This window comes from Equus caballus, chromosome 10, assembly GCF_041296265.1.
Source record: "Equus caballus isolate H_3958 breed thoroughbred chromosome 10, TB-T2T, whole genome shotgun sequence".
Lineage (NCBI taxonomy): Eukaryota > Metazoa > Chordata > Mammalia > Perissodactyla > Equidae > Equus > Equus caballus.
In genome coordinates, this window is record NC_091693.1 from 4,051,688 (window position 1) to 4,072,906 (window position 21,219).

The 21,219-nt window shown below is 44.8% G+C and overlaps 1 protein-coding gene across 12 annotated transcripts in view; it reads left to right on the plus strand.

The window, feature by feature from the left end:
• TDRD12 (tudor domain containing 12) overlaps nucleotides 1-21,219 on the plus strand; it is an 85,445-nt gene that overhangs the window by 55,675 nt on the left and 8,551 nt on the right. For all 12 annotated transcript variants that reach the window (XR_011422277.1, XR_011422278.1, XM_023649485.2 and 9 more), the window contains 9 exons: nucleotides 24-152; nucleotides 1,385-1,502; nucleotides 2,131-2,270; nucleotides 2,404-2,624; nucleotides 4,663-4,762; nucleotides 12,822-13,009; nucleotides 13,746-13,956; nucleotides 17,986-18,078; nucleotides 19,913-20,085. Coding sequence is in view for 10 of the 12 variants with exons in the window: in XM_023649485.2 (XP_023505253.2) it covers nucleotides 24-152; nucleotides 1,385-1,502; nucleotides 2,131-2,270; nucleotides 2,404-2,624; nucleotides 4,663-4,762; nucleotides 12,822-13,009; nucleotides 13,746-13,956; nucleotides 17,986-18,078; nucleotides 19,913-20,085 (1,373 nt within the window). In the remaining 2 variants the exon portion in view is untranslated. The remainder of the gene's footprint in view (nucleotides 1-23; nucleotides 153-1,384; nucleotides 1,503-2,130; nucleotides 2,271-2,403; nucleotides 2,625-4,662; nucleotides 4,763-12,821; nucleotides 13,010-13,745; nucleotides 13,957-17,985; nucleotides 18,079-19,912; nucleotides 20,086-21,219) is intronic.

Genomic DNA, 21,219 nt, shown 5'->3' on the forward strand with positions numbered 1-21,219 from the left:
TTGTTCTTGTATTTCATTACCAGGTGGTGCATCTTTGCCTAGAATGTGAAAAAACCTCTACTTTACTCCAGACTCTTGATTTCATCCCAAGTCAGGCACAAAAGACGCTGATCTTCACCTGTTCTGTAGCTGAAACAGAAACAGTGTGCAAGGTGAGCCCTCCCGCACGTGGTGTTCTTACCGGGTGTTTAAACTGTGATCGAATCGCGAGTCTGCAGAGAATTACTGAGGTAGTTACATGTTTGACATGGGAATACAATTTTATAAGTTTAGCATCACTCAGGGGAGGAGGTGGGTTCTGCTGCGAGTGCTGATAGCAGTGGAGGGGCGAGCAGGAGGCTTGACACCGCCAGGGGTGGGGGTGGGGGGTGGGACGGGACGGGGGGAGTGGGGGCCATGAGGTGGGACCAGCCTTCCCGCTGATGCGAACATCACCCAAGGGAGCAGTGCCTCCTGTCAGGATGGAGCATCATCCGACTCAGGAAGAAATCCAACCTCTTCTGTACCTTTGTTTAAGAAAATAGAGAAGGTGACATTGAAATATGTTATCATGTAACCAGAAAAGCCAAATAAATTGGCTGAAGATTTAGTTAATCTGATTTTGTATAAATCATGCTAAAATGTAGAAACCAGGCCAAATTCAAAATAAAGTATAAGAATCGGTAGTACATCCACCTTTCAACAATAATGAGCTAGAAGGTGTAGTGAAAAAGCTCCTGTTGATAATAGTACCATAAATTTGGTGCGTACATATACAGGTGTGTGTATCTACATACACACACAGATATCTGTATATTTATATATGTGCATACATACGCACACATGTACACATGCACATATATGTACACACACACGTATGGATGCATTATTTAAAAACAAAAGTAGGGGCCGGCCACATGGCCGAGTGGTTAAGTTCACATGCTCCGCTTCAGTGGCCTGGGGTTTCCCTGGTTTGGATCCTGGGCATGGACATGGCACTGCTCATCAGGCCACACTGAGGCGGCTTCCCACATGGCACAACCAGAGGCACTCGCAACTAGAGTATACAACTGTGTACTGGGGGCTTTGGGGAGAAGAAGAAGATTGGCAACAGATGTTAGCTCAGGCGACAATCTTAAAAAAAATTTAAAAATTTAAAAAATAAATGAAAAGGAAAGTAGTTTTAGCAAAATAATGTTTGTTTCACTTGAGCAAGTTTTTCTATATAAATTATTGAATTCTGGAAATATATTTATTTAAATTTACAATCATCTCCTTCTTCGAATTAGTGGCTCAGTGAGATAACGCCGTCACAGATAAAGTGGCGTATGTGATCATTAGTGATAAACAATTGACTTCAAGCTTATGTTCCTGACTGTGACATGGCCTCTGGTTTCATCTTTAGGTAGTAGAAAGCAGTTCCATATTTTGCTTGAAAATGCACAAAGAGATGGTTTTTGATTTAAAAAATGTTTTAGAGCAGTGGAGGAAGAAGTTAAGTTCTGGCTCTCACATTGCGTTAGGTAAGTGTTTTCATTTGTTTATCTTTAGAGAAGGCTGAGCTTGTAGGAATCATGTCTTCAGTTCATTGATCTGTCCTCTCTCCAGATTGCTCAGCATCTCCCAGATTTGCTGAGAACTTATTAGTAGTGTTAATTCCAAAATGAAGATTAACCTCCACTAGGATTTTGGTCTTTAGGTGGATCCAGGTGCCCCCGGGCGCTCAGGTCAGCAGGCAGCGACCCCTAGTCTAGTCCAGACATTGTCCCTGGAGTTCCAGCCTGGGGATCGCTGTCTCATTTATATATATTACATATGTATGCGCCTATGATGAAACACGGTCATCAATGGTTGGTAGACTTAATATTAGAAATATGAGCATCAAAATGTATAAAATAAGTGTAAAACATGTGGGCAGCCTATATTTGTGCTAAAAAGAGACATTTTTCAAGCTAAAAGGGAGAGCACTTCTCTCTGGAATTTAATCACTGGTTGTGACATTTTTCGAAAAAAATGGGCAAGAAGTGTCTTTGCATCTAAAAAGTAAAATGCAATAAAGAAATATGTTGAAGGACGGTTGGTGGACTTGCTCTGTGGAGTAAGCGCAGCGAAGCTCCAGCCTCATCTGCGGTTGTTGGACTCTTTCTCCAGCCTTGACTGATGATTGCATCCCGCTCCTGGCCATCACTGATGCCACGTGTGTGATTCACTTCAGCTTTCCTTCCTCTCCAAAAATTTTTGGTGGACGCCTATATTGCATGTCTGATCATTTTCACAGTTCAGCCGAACAGGTTTGATTAATTTTTATCATGTTTTAATATTCCACTGGCATTTTCTGGGTACTGACAAATTCAGACTCCCTGAAGCTTCATCACTGAGACTGATGTGGATGACCTGCTTCCTTTGTTCACCCCCGCTTTTAAGGGTTCTCCTGCAGAACAGGGAGATATAAAAACCAAATCTGTGTTGCTGCTGACGGAGAGAAATGCATGCCATGCAGTTGGTGTCCTGCGCTACTTGGAGCGAGCAGAGGCCAAGATTCCACTGGAGCTGTACGAGTTCACTGCGGGGGTTCTGGAAGCCAAAGAAGACGAAAAAGCCACCAGGCCTCTTTGTCCGTATCTTAAGGCTTTTGGTTTTTGCAAGTAAGCCAGTCATCTTTTTTTAATTGAGATACAGCATACAGTAGACAGAGACGATAAGTTTGCGGCTTGGTGAACTGTCATGTGTGGGTGCCCCCATGTAAGCCACCTGCTCTGAGGGAGCACCCCGGATCCCCTCGTGCCCCTTCCCCAGGAGTGAGCACCCTCCTGATAGCTGTCAACGTTGATTAGTTTTGCTTGTTTTTGAACTTCGTATAAATGCAATTATAGTACATTCCACCTAAATCTGTGACATTCATCTGTTGTTGTGGGTGTCGATATTTGTTATTTTGTGGCTCAGTTTCCATTGTACGAGTATCTTACCATGTACATATTCATTCGTCTGTTGGTGGGCCTGTGGGTTGTTTCCAGTTTTTGGTTATTTATGTATGAAGCTGCTATGAACATTCTTGTACCTGTCTTTTTGTGAAAATACGCACCCATCTCCTGGGGTACATACTTTGGAGTGGAATTGCTGGGTCATAAGGTAGACGTATGTTCCCCTTGTCCAAAGCGGCTGACCATGTCACGGTCCCAGCAGCAAAGTGTGAGAGAGAGTGAGTTGCTCCATATTTTCGTGTTCATGAGGGTGGCGTGGTAAATCACTGTGATTTTCGTTTGCGTCTCTCTGATAATAAGTAGTGTTGAATGTCTTTTCATATGCTTGCGGGACGTTGACTGTCCTCTTTTTGTGAAGTGCCCGTTCGGGTCTTTTGTCCTTTTTTTAAATGGGGTGTTTATCTTTTTCTTACTGGTTTGTTGGGGTCTTTTATTTATCCTAGATATGAGAGTGCTTTGTCAGATGTTTGCACTGAGCGTGTCTTCTCCCAGTCTGTGGCTTGCCTTTTTACTCTCTTAATAGTCTTTTGATGAACAGACATTTTTAATTTTGAAGAAGTATTTTACAGTTACTGTTTTTGTGTCCTTATTTAAGAAGAAGTATTTGCCTATCTCTAGATCGTGAAGACATTCTTCTGTATTTTGTTCTAACAGCTTTATAGTTTCAGCTTTCACATTTAGGCGTATAATCCATATTGAGTTAATTTTTTATGTAGTGTGAGATATGGGGCAAGGTTTACTTTGCTACAGCATCATATATTTAAAACCTCGTTGTGTTCTCCCGAATTGGTGCCTTTGACATAGACCAGATGATAGTCTCTGTGGTCCGTTGTGGGCTCTCTCTGTTCGTTGGGCTGTACGTCTGTCCTTCCACTCGTCCTGAACTTTCTCGAGTACGGTAGCTTGTGCTGTAGCGAGTCATGGAAGCTGGTGTATCAGTCCTGCACCGTTGCTCTTCTTCAGGGTTGTTTTGCTATTTTTAGGTTTCTTGCATCTCCATATACATGTTAGAATAGACCTGTCAATTTCTTCTAAAACCCTGCTGAAATCTGGACGGAAACTGCATGGGTTCCATGAGTCAGCGTGGACAGTGTGGGTCTCTTAACAGTCCTGGGCCCTCTCGCTGACGCAGACACCATGCCAATGCTTGATAAATAGACGGCTGGGGCTGGGTCGTCGGCGTCTGATATGTATCTACTGGGATGAATTTAATTTTAAGATAACTGTTGACATTAACTTTTTTAAATTATGGTACGTTAAACGGGTTATTAGCAGCAATTTCCATCATGCCTTTAATAGAATATTGACTTTCTCAGTTTGGCTTAAGGAATGTTGTCTGGTTCAGAGGTTAATTGGCCTTTGTTGTGGGTTATGGGGTTGTGTTTCTGGTTCAGAATCTTTATTTTGGAAGAACATTTTGTCCATTTACATATTGCATTTAAGAATGTCGACAGAAATAACGAAGTAACTCTTTGCTTTAAGTTTATTTGGTGTCAATTAAATTTCAGGATCCCTTTCACTTATTTGCATATGGTTAATGTCATCTGAAGTATTTAAAATGGTTGCTTCACTTTTAAACTGTTTGGAATAAAAGTTCTCTGATTTTAATTATAGATTAATTTTCCTAAAGAATACTTTAAAATCTATGTTAAAAATTATTATTGTTTTTTTCTGGTTTTGAAATCCAGTTCCTTTTTTTCAGAGACAAAAGACTCTGTCCTGAGCGACACCATATTAATCCAGAAACAGACGCGCCAAGGAAACTGTCCAACCAAGCTGTGCCGGGGTTTGGGTGTATTAAAGTAAGTTCTCTTAAAGATCCTTCTGTTGAGTGATTAATGTTCATTTTAATGAATGATACTTCATTTTTTAAGCAACAGAATTTTAGTAGAAGATAATTGTGACAGTATTAATGTAGCACCATTAATCTGACAATAGTCATGGCTCCTTATAAGGTGCCTTATTTCAGGGCCCCAGTTTGTGTAGAAAACCAAGATCAAATTGGGGAAATGGATGAATGCCTTCAACAGTTTAGGGATTTTTTTTTTTCTTTTGAGGAAGATTAGCCTGAGCTAACTGCTGCCAATCCTCTTCTTTTTGCTGAGGAAGACTGGCCCTGAGCTAACATCCATCCCCATCTTCCTCATCCTTATACGTGGGGCGCCTACCACAGCATGGTGTGCCAAGCAGTGCCATGTCCGCACCCGGGATCCAAACCGGCGAACCCCGGGCCGCCAAGAAGTGGAACGTGCGCACTTAACTGCTGCACCACCAGGCCGGCCCCCTGTTTAGGGATTTTTGAGTTATATTTTCAGAAAGAAAGTGGTTTCTATTTGGGGACTATTAAAAATAGTGCAGTGATAATATGAATCTTTGCAGAATAGCCATGATATTCCTTTAAGGAAAATTCTGAGATGCAGATAGAATTGCTGAGTTAAGAGCGTCACTTGCTTTTGAATCCTTTTTGTTACTTTCTTCCTTGCTTTTTGAGTTGCTTGTTCTCCTTTCCACCTTCCCTTTGCCTTAAGGCGTGTCTGTTGTGTTCATTCCTGCTCGTGCTCCTTCTTGGGAGGCTGCGGTGTCCTCGTTTCCTGGGGCTCCTGTGACCAGTACCACAGATGGAGGAGGGCCTTGAAACAGCATGCGTTTATTCTTTCACACTGTTGGAGGCCGGAGGTCTGAATCAAGGTGTCGGCAGGGCCGTGCTCTGTGCCCGTTGCGGCTTCCGTGGGCTGCGGGCGCTCCTTGGGGTGTCTTAGCTTGCAGCCCGTCACTCCAGTCTCTGTCCCCAACTTCGCTTCGCCGCCTCCTCTTCTGTGTCTCTTGTAAAGGACACTTGTCTCTGGCCGTAGGGCCCTCCCCCATAACCCAGAGCAGTCTGCTCATCTGGAGATGCTTAATGACATCTGCAAAGATCTTTTTTCCAAATGAGGTCACTGTCGCAGGTTCTGGGAGTTAGCACGTGGACACATTTCGGGGGAGGCTGCCATTCGACCCATGACAGTTTTCATTACTGAAATGATTGTTTTCTTTAATTTCTAATTCTTTCCCGAGTTCTGATGCCTCATTTTTAAGTTTTTCTAATTCTGCTTTATGTTGTTTTTTTATATCATATATCATGTTCTTAACAAGCTAAAAGGCTGCTTATCTTGAAAGTGAAGGTTACGGCTTTGATCCGTTTGATGGGCGCATCTTTCTGGCGGCTCTCATCGTCTCTGGGGACTCTTGTTCTTTTCCTTATTCTCTTTTTTTATCATTATAGCTTAATATGGGATTTGGCCGTGATACTTTGCTATTGCTCGGTTTTAGATAAAATCTATTTTCCTTCAATTTTAGAAGGAGTTGTGGGTCAGGATAACTTTTCTGATTGACAGAGTTCCCATTTCCATTGTTTTCAGTCTGTACCAAAAAATACGGAGACAGTTTCTGAGATTTTCGAGATTTCCTGGCTGTGTTCCCCTCCCCTACTCGTTTCCGGCCCTTCTCTTCCTTCACCTCTGTTGTCCCTGCATGAACGGTCTCCAGGTTTCACGGGGCCCAGCCGTCACCACTGCTGGAGTGGATGGAGGCCTTCCCGCACTTGGCGCTCTTGTCACGCTGGCCCGCCATGCTCTCGCTGAAGGCCGGTGGCCTCTTGTGGGCTCTCTTGTTCTTACCCCTCAGATGCGCCCTTGCCTCCCTCTCTTGCTTCCCGCACAGACCACGAGACATGCGGGTCTGTGATGTGGATGCGTTTGGCTCATCTGCTTTTTTGTTGTTGTTTCAATTAATAGATTTTATTTACTTATTTGTAATTTCTTTCTTTCTTTTGGTGAGGAAGATTAGCCCTGAGCTGACATCTGTGCCAGTCTTCCTCTCCTTTGTACTTGGATGCCCCACAGCATGGCTGATGAGTGGTGTGGATCCGCACCCAGGATCCGAACCTGCGCACCTGGGCCATTGAAGCAGAGCACGCGGAAATTTAACCACTCAGCTACGGGGCTGGCCCCCCAGCTAATAGATTTTAGTTTTTAGAACAGTGTTAGGTTTATAGAAAAATTGAGCAGAAAATACAGAGACTTCCCATCAACCCCATCACACCCTTCTCCCCCAGTTTCCCCTGTTATTAACATCTCGCGTTAGTGTGGTGCGTGTTTGTCAATTGATGAGCCAACATTGATGCGTTATTATTAATTAAGGGGCATAGTTTACGTGAGGGGTCACTCTTGGTGGTGTACATTCTGCGAGTTTGCTAAATGTCTAAGGACACATATCTACCATTAAAGTATCATATGGAATAGTTTCACTGCCCTAGAGATCCCCTGTGCTCCACCTGGCCACCCCTCCCCTCTTCCCCAGAACCCCTAGCAATCACCAGCCTTTTTATTGTCTCCATAGTTTTGCCTTTTCCAGAACATCATATAGTTGGACTCACACAGGATGTAGGCTTTTCAGACGGGCTTCTTTCATTTACAGTATGCATTGAAATTCCTCCATTGCCTCGTGTGGTAATAGCTCTTTTCTTTTTATTGCTGAATATACCACAGTTTGTTTATCCATTCATCTATTGGAAGACATCTTGGTTGCTTCCAAATTTTGCCAATTATGAATAAAGCTACTATAAATATTGATGTGCAAATTTTTGTATGGACCAAAGTTTTCAGCTTGTTTGGGTAAATACCAAAGAGCGTGATTGCTTAGTAAGTAAGTAAGTAAGATTGTATTTTCTTTGTAAGAAACTGCCAAACTGTCTTCCAAAGTGGCCGTACCATTTTGCTTTCCCACCAGCAATGAATGAGAGTTTGCTGTTGCCCCACATTCTTGTCAGCATTTGGTGTTGTCAGTGTTTGGATTTTAGCCATTCTAATAGGTGTGTAGTGGTGTCTCATTGTTTTAGTTTGCAATTCTGTGATGACATATGATGTTGACTGTCTTTTCTTATGCTTATTTGTCACCCGTATATCTTCTCTGGTGAGGTATCTGTTCAGGTTTTTTGCCCATTTTTTAATTGGGTGGTTTATTTTCTTATTGTTGAATTTTAGGAGTTCTTTGTATATTTTGAATACCAGTCTTTATCAGGTATGTGTTTTGCAGAAATTTTCTCCTAGTCTGCAACTTGTCTTTTCATTCTTCTTTACAGTGTTGTTTGCAGAGTAGAAGTTTTTAATTGTAATAAAGTACACTTTTTGATTTTTTCTTTCATGGATCGTGTGGGTATTGTATCCAAAAAGTCTTTGCCAAACCCAAGGTCACCTAGATTTTCTCCTGTGTGATCTTCCTCATCTGCCTTCGTTTTGGAGTCCCTGGGGATATTTTGTGAATTACTTTTATTGCAAGTCGTGTCCCTGGCTTTGCTGTCTCATTGCTCTGTCTGTCTTCCTGTGGGGATTCAGAGAAAGTCACACAATGTCACACTTCCCCACTGCCACCTTCCCAGAGGCCCTCCAGCCAGGCCTCTTCTTCTCTATCTGCTGTATTGAGGTATAATTTACATACAATAAATATCAATATTTTTAACTGTAAAGTTTTTTGAGTTTTGATAAATATATACAGTCATGTAACTATTACCACAGTCAAGATACAAACATTTCCATTCCCCCAGAAAGGTCTCTTTTGTCCCCTTGCTCTGCTCCCCTCTCCCTGGTAATCACTGATCTGCTTTCTGTCACTATAGTTTTGTTTATTAGAATTTCGTGTTAATGGGTATGTAGTCTTTTGAGTCTGGTTTCTATTACTTGCATGATGCTTTTGAGATTATCTATGTTGCTGTTTTTTATTGCTGAGTAGGATTCCCTTATATGGATGCACTATAATTTGTTCACAAGTTGATGGACTTTTGGCTTTCCAGTTTCTGGTTGCTATGAATATTTGTGCTCAAGTCTTTATGGACATACATTTTTATTTCTCTTTAGAAAGACCTAGGAGTGGAATTGCTGGGCCATACAGTAAGAGTATATTTATAAGAAACTGCCGAACAGTTTTCTAAAGTAGTTGTACCATTTTATGTTCTCACCAGCCCTGCATATGAGAATTCCAGTTGGTCCACATTCTCATCAGTTCTTGGTATTATCAGTCTTTAATTTTTGCCACTCTGTTGCATTGGCACCACCAGCTTATTTGCATTTCCCTGGTGGTAAAGAATCTTCAACATCTTTTCACTGCTTAATGGCCATGTCTTTCTCTTCTTTTATGAACTCATTGCCCATTTTTCATTTGGGTTTTCTTCTTGTTGAGTTTTAACAGTTCTTTATATATTCTGGATCTCCTTTGTCAGATATATTGCAAATATTTTCTCCCAGTTGAAAAGCAAAGTTTTTAACTTTGATGAAGTCTAGTTTATCACTTATTTATTTCACGTGCTATGCTTTTCATTCCATAAGAAATCTTTGCCTACCCTAAAGTCACAAAAATTACCCCCTGTGTTTTATTCTAGAAGCTTCATAGTTTTATATTTAGGTCTATGATCCATCTCAGATTAACTTTTGTGTGTCGTGTGGATAGGGGACGAGTTTTTTTCTTTATGGAACATCAGTTGCTGAAGCATAATTTATTATAAAGACCTTCTTTTCCCCCTAAATTGCATTGGCACCTTTGACATAAATCAGGAGACTATATATGTGAATTCTGAACTCTTTATTTTGTTCTTGGTCTATTTGTCTGTTTTTATACAGTACCACGCTGGCTTGATTACTGTAGCTGTGTAGTCTTTTTTTTTTTTTTAAGATTTTATTTTTCCTTTTTCTCCCCAAAGCCCCCCAGTACATAGTTGTGCATTTTTAGTTGTGGGTCCTTCTAGTTGTGGCATGTGGGACGCTGCCTCAGTGTGGCCTGGTGAGCAGTGCCATGTCCGCGCCCAGGACTCGAACTGGCAAAACCCTGGGCCGCCGAAGCGGAGCGCACGAACCCAACCACTCGGCCATGGGGCCAGTCCCTGTAGCTTTGTAGTCTTAAAAATTGATAGGTAAGTCCTCCAGCTTGGCCCGTCTTCTTCAGTATCCTTTGACTCCTCCTTTACAGACGTGTATACAATTTTAGCATCACCTGCCAGCTTCTACTCAGAAGCCTGCTGGGACTGTGGCTGGCGTTGCGCTGAGTCTGTAGATTAATATGAAGAATTGACATCTGAACTCTACTGAGGCTTCTAGTCCATTAACATGGTGTATCATTCCACTTGTCTCGGGCATCTTTAATTTCTCTAAGCAATGTGTTCTAATTTTCAGGAGAAGGATCTTGTACTTATTGTGTTAAATTTATCCCTAGTATTTCATGGTTTTGGATGCTATTGTTAATGTTATTTTCCTTTAAACTTGATTTTCTAATTGTTTTAGAAATTCAGTTGATTTTTGTAGCCTTACCTTGTATCCTGCAACCATCGCAAACTGAATTCATTACTTGCAGGGGTACGGGGGGAGTGGAATCAAAACAGGCAGGGTGGGTGGAAAGAAGGGACCTTGTCAGTGTGCCCAGGACCGAGAGGTTTCCTGGCACATGGGATGTTCAGTGCTGAAACCAGGAAAGCCCCAGACAGGCCAGGACGAGCTGGCCACCCAGTCCATGCCCTCCTCCTCCCATCAAGAGAGTCCAGTCCACAAGCTTCTTTTCGGCACCTCCCTCTGCCAACTTAATATGTCTTTGGATGTGCTAATGCCACGCAGAGGCCGCTGCCACAGACCCACGCCAGCTTGGGCCTGGCTTTTGTTCACGCCTGTGTGCTGAGGCCCCTTAGGCTGAACACAGAGCCTTTGAACTTGGGAAATATGGAGGAGAAGGAAACTCTGCCCCTTCTCCCTGTCATCCTAAAACAATACCAACAGCATTTTCGTCTATTGCCTCTTTTTAAAAATGTGTTTATTGATGTGTATGTTGTGCCTGCTCATCTCTTGTGACACTGTAGTGTCTTTCTCATCCTCTGTATCCCCTCATGTGCACTGTCTGCCATCACCCAGTGCGTGGTTGTCTGGAACGCCAGACCGCTGGGGCCTCTAGACCATGGGGGAGAAGGCTCCCCCGGGAGGAGACCGTCTGCCGGGCAGGGAGGATACTGGACTCCCACCTGAGATGGGGTGGGCCTGCGCAGCACCGGGGGCTCATTAAGGCAGCTTTCTCCACGGCACTGCAGAGTAGCTGGCTTGGGAACAGTGACAGACACGTCACCTGTCCTCTGTGGGCATGGTTAGCATTGGGCGTGGTTGGCAGTGGGCGTGGTCAGCAGTGGACAAGTGGGAAAAGAGATGCTTCCAGTGGTGACTATCCAGGAAGAGGATGAGATGCCTATGGTGAAGTAGTAAACGTGTGCTGGTGTAAGTGTGCCGGGCCGAGAGGGACCCTTTGGAAATTATAGGCAGGGAGAGACTCTGCAAGAAGGGGTTAACTGCTCTGAGTCCCAAATGATAAGAAGCATCCAGCTGTGGGAAGAACTGAGAAAGAATATTCCAGGCAGAGGAGCCAGCAAGTGCAAAGGCCCTGAGGTAGGAGTTAATGTGGTTGTGGAACAGGCCAAGGCTCATTCGCAATGAGAGTGGGAGAGAAGCACATAGTGAAGTTTAAGGGGACCACAGAGGAGGGCCAGTTCCAGGGTCAGCCCTGTGAGATCTGACCCCCTTTTGATCACAAAGGGGGACCTCAGCCATCTGCCTTGCCTCCGGCCAGCACTGCTGTCTCTGCCATGCCACAAGGTGGGCACTTCTCGGGCCTGGCATCTGCTCTGGGCATCCGGTGCTCCCACCTTGTGCAGAGCGTTTGCACCCTGCCTACGATGCCTCCGCCATACTCTTACCTGCACGCGTGCCTGCGGACAACCCCCACACGCCAGCACCCTGCACACCTGCCTGTGGGAGCTGCCGTCTTGACCGCCCACCAGCCGTGGCGCCTGTCCAGTCGCGGGCGGCCGAGGGCCTTCCTCTCTGTGTCCCTAGTGCCTCGTGCTCAGCAGGCTCATCATCAAACACTTCTTGTCACGTGAACAAAGGTCAGAAAGGGCTCGAGAGACGGGGACGCTAAGAAGGATTTTTATAGAGTGCAGTTAAAAAGTAAACAAAGATTCACAGAACTAAAAGTGAAGTGGTTTTCTTTCTTTGCTGAGGAAGATTTGCCGTGAGCTAACATCCGCTACCAATCTTCTTTCTGCATGTGAGCCACCGGCCGCAGCATGGCCACCGACAGGGAGTAGTGTAGGTCCAGGCCTGGGAACTGAACCCAGGCCACCAAAGTGGAGCACGCTGAACTTAACCACTAAGGCCACGGGGCTGGCCCTAAAAATGAAGTTTGAAAATAGTAAGGTTTATGGGGCCGGCCCAGTGGTGCAGAGATACGTTCGCACGTTCAGCTTCAGCGCCCCAGGGTTCACCAGTTCAGATCCCAGATGCGGACATGGCACCACTTGTCAAGCCATGCTGTGGTAGGCGTCCCACATAGAAAGTAGAGGAAGATGGGCATGGATGTTGGGTGAGGGCCAGTCTTCCTCAGCGAAAAAGAGGAGCACTGGCAGTAGTTAGCTCAGGGCTAATCTTCCTCAAAAAAAAATAAAATAAATAAAATAAAATAAATTGGCTGTCAGCTAAAGGAGAAGAAACAGCAAAAAGAGGAGGATTGGTGGCAGATGTTAGCTCAGGGCTAATCTTCCTCAAAAAAATAAATAAATAAATAAAATAGTAAGATTTACCAAAAAAATCCTCCATTAGATTTAAAGTGAAAGTAATTATTTGTGGGTGTGGTGAGGTTTTTATTTTATTTTGTTTTGTTTTGCTTTCTGGCCAGTTCCCTAGTTTATCTTTAAATCCCCTGTTTGTGTGTTGTGGGCTCGTGGTCAGGTGCTGGTTTCTGCGGTCACGGCCTTGGTTTTGACTGAGTTTATTTTCTGGATGTGTTTGCTGTGTGTTTCAGATAATACCCTTGTATATTTTGAATGCAACAAATTACTTTGGTCGTATCGTTGATAAACATGTGGATCTTTACGCAACTCTTAATGCTGAAATAAATGAGTATTTTGAGGATTCCAGTAATAAAACGACTGTTGAGAAGGTGGAGAAACTTGGATTATATGGATTAGCAGAAAAGACACTTTTTCACAGGTAAAATCGTGTGTTCATTTCATCTCTAAAAGTTGTGAAGGGTGAGGTAGCCTTAAATCGTGTTGAACCCCTGTCTTCACCTCTGTCCGTTGGACCCAGTTGCTCTCACTAAGCCTGGCTGCCTCCCAGGAGGTGGTGGCAGCGTCGTGTCCCGCACGCACCAGGCCCACTTCTGCACGTGAGACCCCTCTGAGCCCCGGCTCCTGAGCACAGAGCGTGGAGGACGGTGTGGCGTTTATACACCGACGTGGACTGAGCTGTCGCTGTGTGCCACATACACGTACATCTTTAACTCACTCCATTCTTAGAGAATTCCTGTGAAGTGGGTCTCACTCCCATTTTCCAGATAGGAGAACTGAGCCTGGTGAGGTGATGTCGCTGTGTCAGGGCAGCTGGGCACTCGGCCGCCCGTGCCTGCTCCCCCCCGCCCAGCTCGAATGCCGCCCCCTCCTCCTGGGGACGACCCAGACCGGGCCTCGGAAAGTTTAATATGCTCTGCGGATTTTTATTGTGTTGTCAGATAAAGGGATCTACTCTGTTCAGACGTACTAGGTGTTTTTTATACTTAGGCTTACTTTAATCCAGTAAAGCATCCGCTTATTTTTTCTCTGGTTTGGAGTGAAACCATACAGTTTAAGGGTCTTTTGGTAGGTTTTGGGTTTAGTGGGTGAGTTGAGGAGAAGGTTATTGTCATTTTAGAATCTCTGTGTTAAACTGACGCCACTACTTCCTCCAGGGTTCAGGTGCTGGAGAAAAGCCAAAAAGATGACACCTGGGCCCCCAACAACGTCCTCGTGAAGTTTATTGATGAGGGCAGGACTGCACTCGTCCCGAGGGAGCAGCTGCTGCGCCTCCCCGAGCGCTTCCACGCGCTGCCGCCCCAGGCGGTGGAGTTTATTGTTTGTAGAGTGAAGCCCGCTGACAACGAAATCGAATGGAATCCCAAGGTGAGTTCTTTGGGCTTTTTAAATTTTGTTGACTTTTACAATATATTTAAACCCAGAATATACACAGAATGGAGGTTTATTTGAATTTAGAGTACTGAGTTTAGGTAAAATGGTCCATGCTGCTGGGCAGTTAGGCTGCAGTCTGCTTGGGTCCCTGCTCTTGCAGGGGTGCCCTTACGGCCGCGGTGCACAGACCCAGCTCTGAGCCCTCGGAGAGGCGAGGGGTACCCTTGCCAGGACAGCTCACATCATTGTCTTTAGTGCTCACGGACTTAGAATTGGCATAAAATATGTGTCATGATAAAATAAATTGGCTGTCAGCTAAAGGAGAAGAAACAGTGTAAGTACCTGCAGAAGTGGATCCCCGTGTCAAAGGGGGACATCGGTGACGACACTCTTTGCAGAGGCCAGGTCATCCCGCTGGAGTTGGGAGGATGGACAGGAGAGAGAGAGAGAGTCCAGACAAACTTCCACAGGAAGGGCTCTTCGGGACGGCAACTAGCATGTCATCACGTACAGGCATACCTCGTTTTGTCACACTCTGCTTTATTGCACTTCGCAGATATTTTGTTTTTTTACAAATTGAAGGTTTGTGGCAACCCTGCCTCGAGGGACTCTGCGATGCCATTTTTCCAGCAGCATTTCCTCATTCCGTGTCACATTTTGGTAATTCTCAGAATATTTTATACCTTTTCATTAGTGTTATATCTGTTATGGTGACCTGTGGTCAGCGGTCTTGATGTTACTATTGTAATTGTTTGGGGCGCCATCAACCACACCTGTATAAGATGGTGAGCTTGATCCATAAATGCTGTGTGTGTTCTGACTGTTGCACTGACCGGCTGGCTGTCCCCCCGTCTCTCCCCGTCTCCCCGGGCCTCCCTGTTCCCTGAGACACAACAATATTGAAATTAGGCCGATCAGTAATCCTACAGTGGCCTCTAAGTGTTCAAGTGAAAAGAAGAATCAAACATCTTTCACTTTATGTCACGAGCTGGAAGTGATTAAGCTTAATGAGGAAGGCAGGTCAAAAGCCAGGCCTCTTGTGCCAGTTCTTGGAAATTAAAAGTGCTACTCCAGTGAACACATGAATGACAAGAAAGTGAAACAGGCTTATTGCTATATGCGGGAAGTTTTAGTGGTCTGGATAGAAGAGCAAACCAGCAACAACATTCCCTTAAGCCAAAGCCTGGTCCAGAGCAAGGCCCTGACTGTCTTCAATTCTGTGGAGGCTGAGAGAGGTGAGGGAGCTGCAGAAGAAAAGTCTGAAGCCAGCAGAGGTTGCTTCATGAGGTTTAAGGAAAGAAGCCCTCTCCATAACATAAAAGTGGAAGGGGAAGCAGCCAAGTGCTGATGGAGAAGCTGCAGTAAGTTCTCCAGAAGATCCAGCTAAGATTATTAATGAAGGTGCTACACTAAACAACAGATTTTCAATGTAGACAAAACAGCCTTATATTGGAAGAAGATGCCATCTAGGACTTTCATAGCTGGAGAGGAGAAGTCAGTGTCTGGCTTCAGAGCTTCAAAGGACAGGCTGACTCTTTAGGGGCTAATGCAGCTGGAGACTTTAAGTTGAAGCCAGTGCTCATTTACGATTCTGAAAGTCCCAGGGCCCTTAAGAATGATGCTAAATCTGCTCTGCCTGTGCTCTATAAATGGAACAGCAAAGCCTGGATGACAGCACATCTGTTTACAACATGGTTTACTGAATATGTTAAGCCCAATGTTGAGACCTATTGCTCAGGAAAAAAGATCCTTTCAAAATATTACTGCTCAGCAATAATGCACCTCGTCACCAAGAGCTCTGATGGAGATGCACAATGAGATTAATGTTGTTTTCATGCCTGCTAACACAACAGCCATTCTGCAGCCCATGGAACAAGGGCTTTCAAGTCTTGTTATTTAAGAAATACGTTTCATAAAACTGTAGCTGCTCTATAGTGGTTCCCCTCAGGGATCTGGGCAAAGTCCATTGAAAACCTTCTGGAAAGGATCCAACATTCTAGGTGCCAGTAAGAGCATTACTGATTCATAGGATGAGGTCAAAATATCAACATTAACAGGAGCTTGGAAGAAGTTGATTCCAGCCCTCGTGGATGACTTTGAGGGGCTCAAGACTTCAGTGGAGGAAGTAAATGCAGATGTGGTGGGAACAGTGAGAGAACTAGAATTAGAATGGAGCCTGAAGAGGTGACGGAATTGCTGCAATCTCATGATCAATGAGGAGTTGCTTCTTACGGATGAGCAAAGAAAGTGGTTTCTCGAGATGGAATCTATTCCTTGTGAAGACTGTCGAAATGACAACAAAGGATTTAGACCATCACATAAGCTCAGTTGATAAAGCAGCGGTAGGGTTTGAGAGGCCTGACTCCAATTTGAAAGAAGCTCTATGGTGGGTAAAACGCTGTCACACAGCATCACATGCTACAGAGAAATCATCTGTGAAAGGAAGAGTCGATCGCTATGACAAACTTCACTGTTGTCTTATTTTAAGAAATTGCGACAGCCACCCCAACCTTCAGCACCCACCACCCTGATCAGCCAGCAGCCGTTGACACTGAGTCAAGACCCTCCACTAGCAAAACGATTATGACTCGCTGAAGGCTCAGATGATGGTTAGCATTTTTTAGTAATGAAGTATTTTTTAATTAAGGTATATACATTGTTTTTTTAGACATAATGCTACTGCACACTTACTAGACTACCGTAGAATGTAAACATAACTTATATATGCGCTGGGAAACCAAAAAAGTTCCTGTGACTCGCTGAACTGCAGTGTTGTTTTGTAGTAGTTTAGAACAGAACCCACAGTATCTCCGAGGTGAGCCTGTGGACTGGATAAGGCACTGAAGGTGAAGAAAACTATCTGTGCCAAGACATGGGGCACGGAAGAGTGGTGTGTGTGGGCTCACGTGGCTGTCCACGGGTGAGGGTAGAGGCTGGCCAGACAGTCCTGCTCATCATGGGAGCAGTGCGTCCTGTTCGTAGTGGTGCTCCTGATTCCTCGAAAGAAGGGTAAATTTTGTGTGATCTGATTGATAGGATATGAAATAAGCCATTATAGTTGGCAAAGTAAAATGAGTTTGGGTTATAAACAAGGTTAAACGTTACCCAGGAAATACACAGGTGAATGTTTCCACAATACAGGATGAATACACAGCCTTACTGTTGGGAGTTTAGTAAAAAGAGCCTTTATTAAATAGCAGTCTTTTTCCTTTGTGCAAAGTATTTAGCGAGTGTCCACTGTGTGCCAGTGCCATGTGGGTTCTGGGGATGTGGCCATTAGCCAGAAGGTCATGGTCCTCACCCTCAGGAAACATTCGATCTGTCAGGATGATTGACCACAAGTATTTCTTGAAGAGGAGTCTTCTGTAGAAATGGGGAAAGGTTCTCCTGTCTGTATTCTTCCAAATTAATTTACAAAGTTCAAGGGAGATGGAAATAATCTAATCACGATGAGCCATCTTCTGCTTTATTGGAGTTAAAACGTGCCTGAAAGACTGCTCAGACAGGTCTAACTGCTGTGGTCCTCCTTGAGAGGAAGAGCCACGCACTCAGGAGGGGGGACAGGAAGGAGGACCAGCGCCCCTCGGTGCCACTGTCACTGTGCAGAGCAGCTCCCTCACTTGGTTCCATCGCTGGAGCTACAGGAACACTTCCTCCTCACTCCTGTTGAGCTTCCAAAGGAATAAACATCCAGACTTTAAAGACAGCTTGACAGTTAACAGCGGAGTTGGCGGACACATGTCCACAGTGGGAGTGGGGGGACACGTCCACAGTGGGGAACGCGTGGGGTTAGGAGTCCAAAGGCGCTGACCTGTTCTTGAAACTCGCCCTGTGCCTCTGTCCTCGCTAAACTGCACTGTTACTCTTGTCCACTGGGGGCGTGGTGGCCTCCATGACCTACGTCATGGCGTGGTTGTGAGGTTCAAATGAAACGATGGAAAAATTTTTGCAGAACCGTATAGCATATGCTGAATAAGGGATTTTCTGAAAGCTTCAGATAAATTGCTGAAGTATTTCTTTCAGGTTACTCGGTACATTCATCATAAAATTATTGGAAAACTGCATGATGCAAAGGTGATAATGGCTTTGGGAAATACAGTTTGGATTGACCCAATGGTAAGTATGCAGTTTGCTTAAAAAGAAATCTGTGTTTGAATGGGCCCCTAAATTGTCCAAATTATTCCAACCTGTGTCTTGAAAAATTGCTTCACGTAAATGGAGGCTTGTTGGGGGCTCTGGGGCCGGGAGAGGTTTTTCACGTTATTTGGGTCATGAATTTGGTTGTGGGTTTACCCTGTAACCCAGCGCTCACGGGCGTGTGTGTGTAGTGACACTCTCACACGTACAACCATGACAGACGCTCCATGAAGCTGTCCTTCCTTCTGCGACAGTCTCTCCTATTTACATTTCTGTTCTGTTCCACTCTTCACTGCTGGTGGGTGCTCTTCCGGCGACCTCACAGGCTCCGTCCACCCCGGGGGGGGGCCCTGGGTCAGTGACGGCCCTCAGCAGCACCGTGGTCCGTGTGTCTAGTTGTAAATGATCCTGAAGTCCGGGCACGTGATCTGTAATGTGGAGGATTCCAGTCCTCCGGCCTTCAAAGATGAGTAGTGTTCTGTCCAGGTTTCCACCTCCTTCATTCGCCAGCTATCTATTGAGAAGCCTCCTGTGTGCCAGGATGTGCACGGGGCACAGGCTTCCCTCCGTAAACAGACTGCTCCCTGTGGAGCTGACGAGGGGCATGAGGCCGGGACGTGGAATTAAGGGGCTCAGCGCCCCCTCTCTACTAGCACCCCAGAAACTCTTCAAGTCAAAGTTTTGCTCTGTTAGACTTAAGTCTTAATTATTATAATTATTTATAAGACTTAAAGGAACTCAGTTCATAACTGTTTGGCTGAAAGTTATTTTTGTAAGATTGGGAAAGCCTTAACACTTAAAAAGAGGTGTTTGGTTATAAGATTTAAGAGTAAGAGGAAAAAAATGATTTTTAGGAGCAAAGGGAGAGATCACCAATGCAGGTAAGTGAAGAGATTTGGGGTCTTAGCTGATGTTGTAATAGTCTGTATTGTGGTTCTTCTTTATCAGAGAAAAAATGGAAACTTTATTAAGCAGGGATTTTTGAAGCTACAGCTTAGACAGTGAAGCAAAAAGAGGAAACCCACCTCACAAGTAAGCTTTTGCAGCTCTAAAGTGGGTAGCCGTGGTGCACCAGAGCGGGGACAAACCCCACCCTTGCCACCTGCTCCACCCAGACAGCTCGGTCCCCAGTTTGAGTGGAGAGAGGCTCTTCCACCATTTCTAGATGGCAACACATTCCCAGTGTTCCCTTAGGAAGGTGCCCCAGCCAGTGCCAGCCTGGCCTGCCCTCCCCTGCCGTGGAAGGGACATCCAGGGCTGGGTCCGCACCTCCCGTCAACGGGAATCAGACTGTTGTAGATTTTCATGTTTTAGTTAATTTTACGTGAATTGAAATAGATGAGAATGTTTGGGTTGCAGAAAAGAGTAGTAGAGGAAACTGTCAGAATGCAGGATTTAGGGCCGTGGTGTAGGCCCTTTCTGGGCACCTAAGGACTCTGAGCCTTAGGATCCTCCTTGTTAAGAGAGGTAAAAATGCTCAAGTAAAAATCAGAAAGATCTAAGAATTTTGTGTGTGGTTACAGCATTACAGATTGGTCTCGTCTTGGGGTTTTATCCCAGGATTCAGTCTTGGCCGCCCCCCAGACCTGATCATATCTCCGCAGTGTGGGACTGGGCCCTGGAAGATGCTGATGGCACCTCAGTGATGAAACAGTCTGGACGCTGCAGTGGGAGGCCCTTGCACATTGCGCCATGTGCCCAAGTGCATCAGACGTTGCACAGTGGGCTGGAGAGGCCGTGGGTGAGGGTCCGTGATCCACGGAAAGTTCAAAGTGTGGGTCCTGCAAATGTTGTATTTTTTCTTTGCTTCTAGGTGCACATTACAAAGCTTTCCAATTTGAAAACTTCTGTTGTTGATTATAATGTTCGAGCTGAAATTTTGTCAATGGGAATGGGCGTTGATAATTCAGAACATATAGAACAACTGAAAAAATTATACAAAGGAGCCAAAATGCCAGCTTGTGAAGAAAGCCTGAGCCAAACCCTGTAAGTAGATTTTTATCTCCCTTTCGGAAGAGCTGTTTTGTGGAATTAGAACTCTCAAGTGTTACAGCCATCTTTTCTTGAAAGTGTAATAGTTTAATGAGTCTCCATGTTCCCATCGCTCGGCTTCAGTAATTACCAAGATTTGGGGAATCTTGTTTTATCTGAACCCCAAGCCACGCTTTTTATTGCAGCACACAGCCAGAAAGGTGCACACATCCTAAGTGTCGTTTGGTGGATGTTCTGAGCACAGCACCAGCAGAGCCACCTCCTGCTCCCTCTCCGAGGGCCGCCGCTCTCCCGACTCAGGAAAGCGTGGATGGCTCTGCCGTAGCCTGTACTTTGTTTGGTTGGAATCGCGCAGTGTGTCTGTTTTGTATCCGGCTTCTTCAGCTCAGCATTGTTGTGAAGTTCGTCCATATTTTGCATGTAGCTATAGATCATAAATTCTCATCACTGCATAATATTCCGTGCTATGAATTTACCATCATTTATTTACCCATGCTGCTGTGGATGGGAGAAATTTCCAGTTCTGGGCTGCTTCAAGTGGCACTTTAAACATTCTCCTACATGGGTTTTGGTGCATTCATGGGTGTACTTCTGACGGAATGGAATTGCTGAGTCATAATTAGAGCTACTGCCCATCAGTGTTCCAAATGGGTTGTGCCAGTTTGCCCTTCCACAAGCAGTATGCAAGGCTGTGAAAGTGCCCTGGCATGCTCCGGAGGGGAGGATGGACACGGCGTGTGTGTCCACCAGAGGACTCATATCGAGAACCCCTCCAGTCAGGAGGAAAACTGCAGATACCCAGTAGAAACCTGGGGAGAAGATTTGTACTGACACTTCACACTGTCCAGTTAATTACTTGTCCAATAATTAATATATGACAAGGTGCTCGAGCTCATTAGTCATCAGGGAAATGTGAATTAAAACCACAGTGCAATACCATTTCATGCCCACCAGAGACGGGAGAAAGAAAACACCACTGTTGGCGAGGAGGTGGAGCCACGTAAGGCCTTTATAAACTCGACTAGATGCTGTTAGTACATCTAACAAAATTAACAGTCATTTCTTAAGTTGCATGTATTTGATTATTAAAATATACATAGCAAAATTCCTCATTTTTTTCAAGTTGTG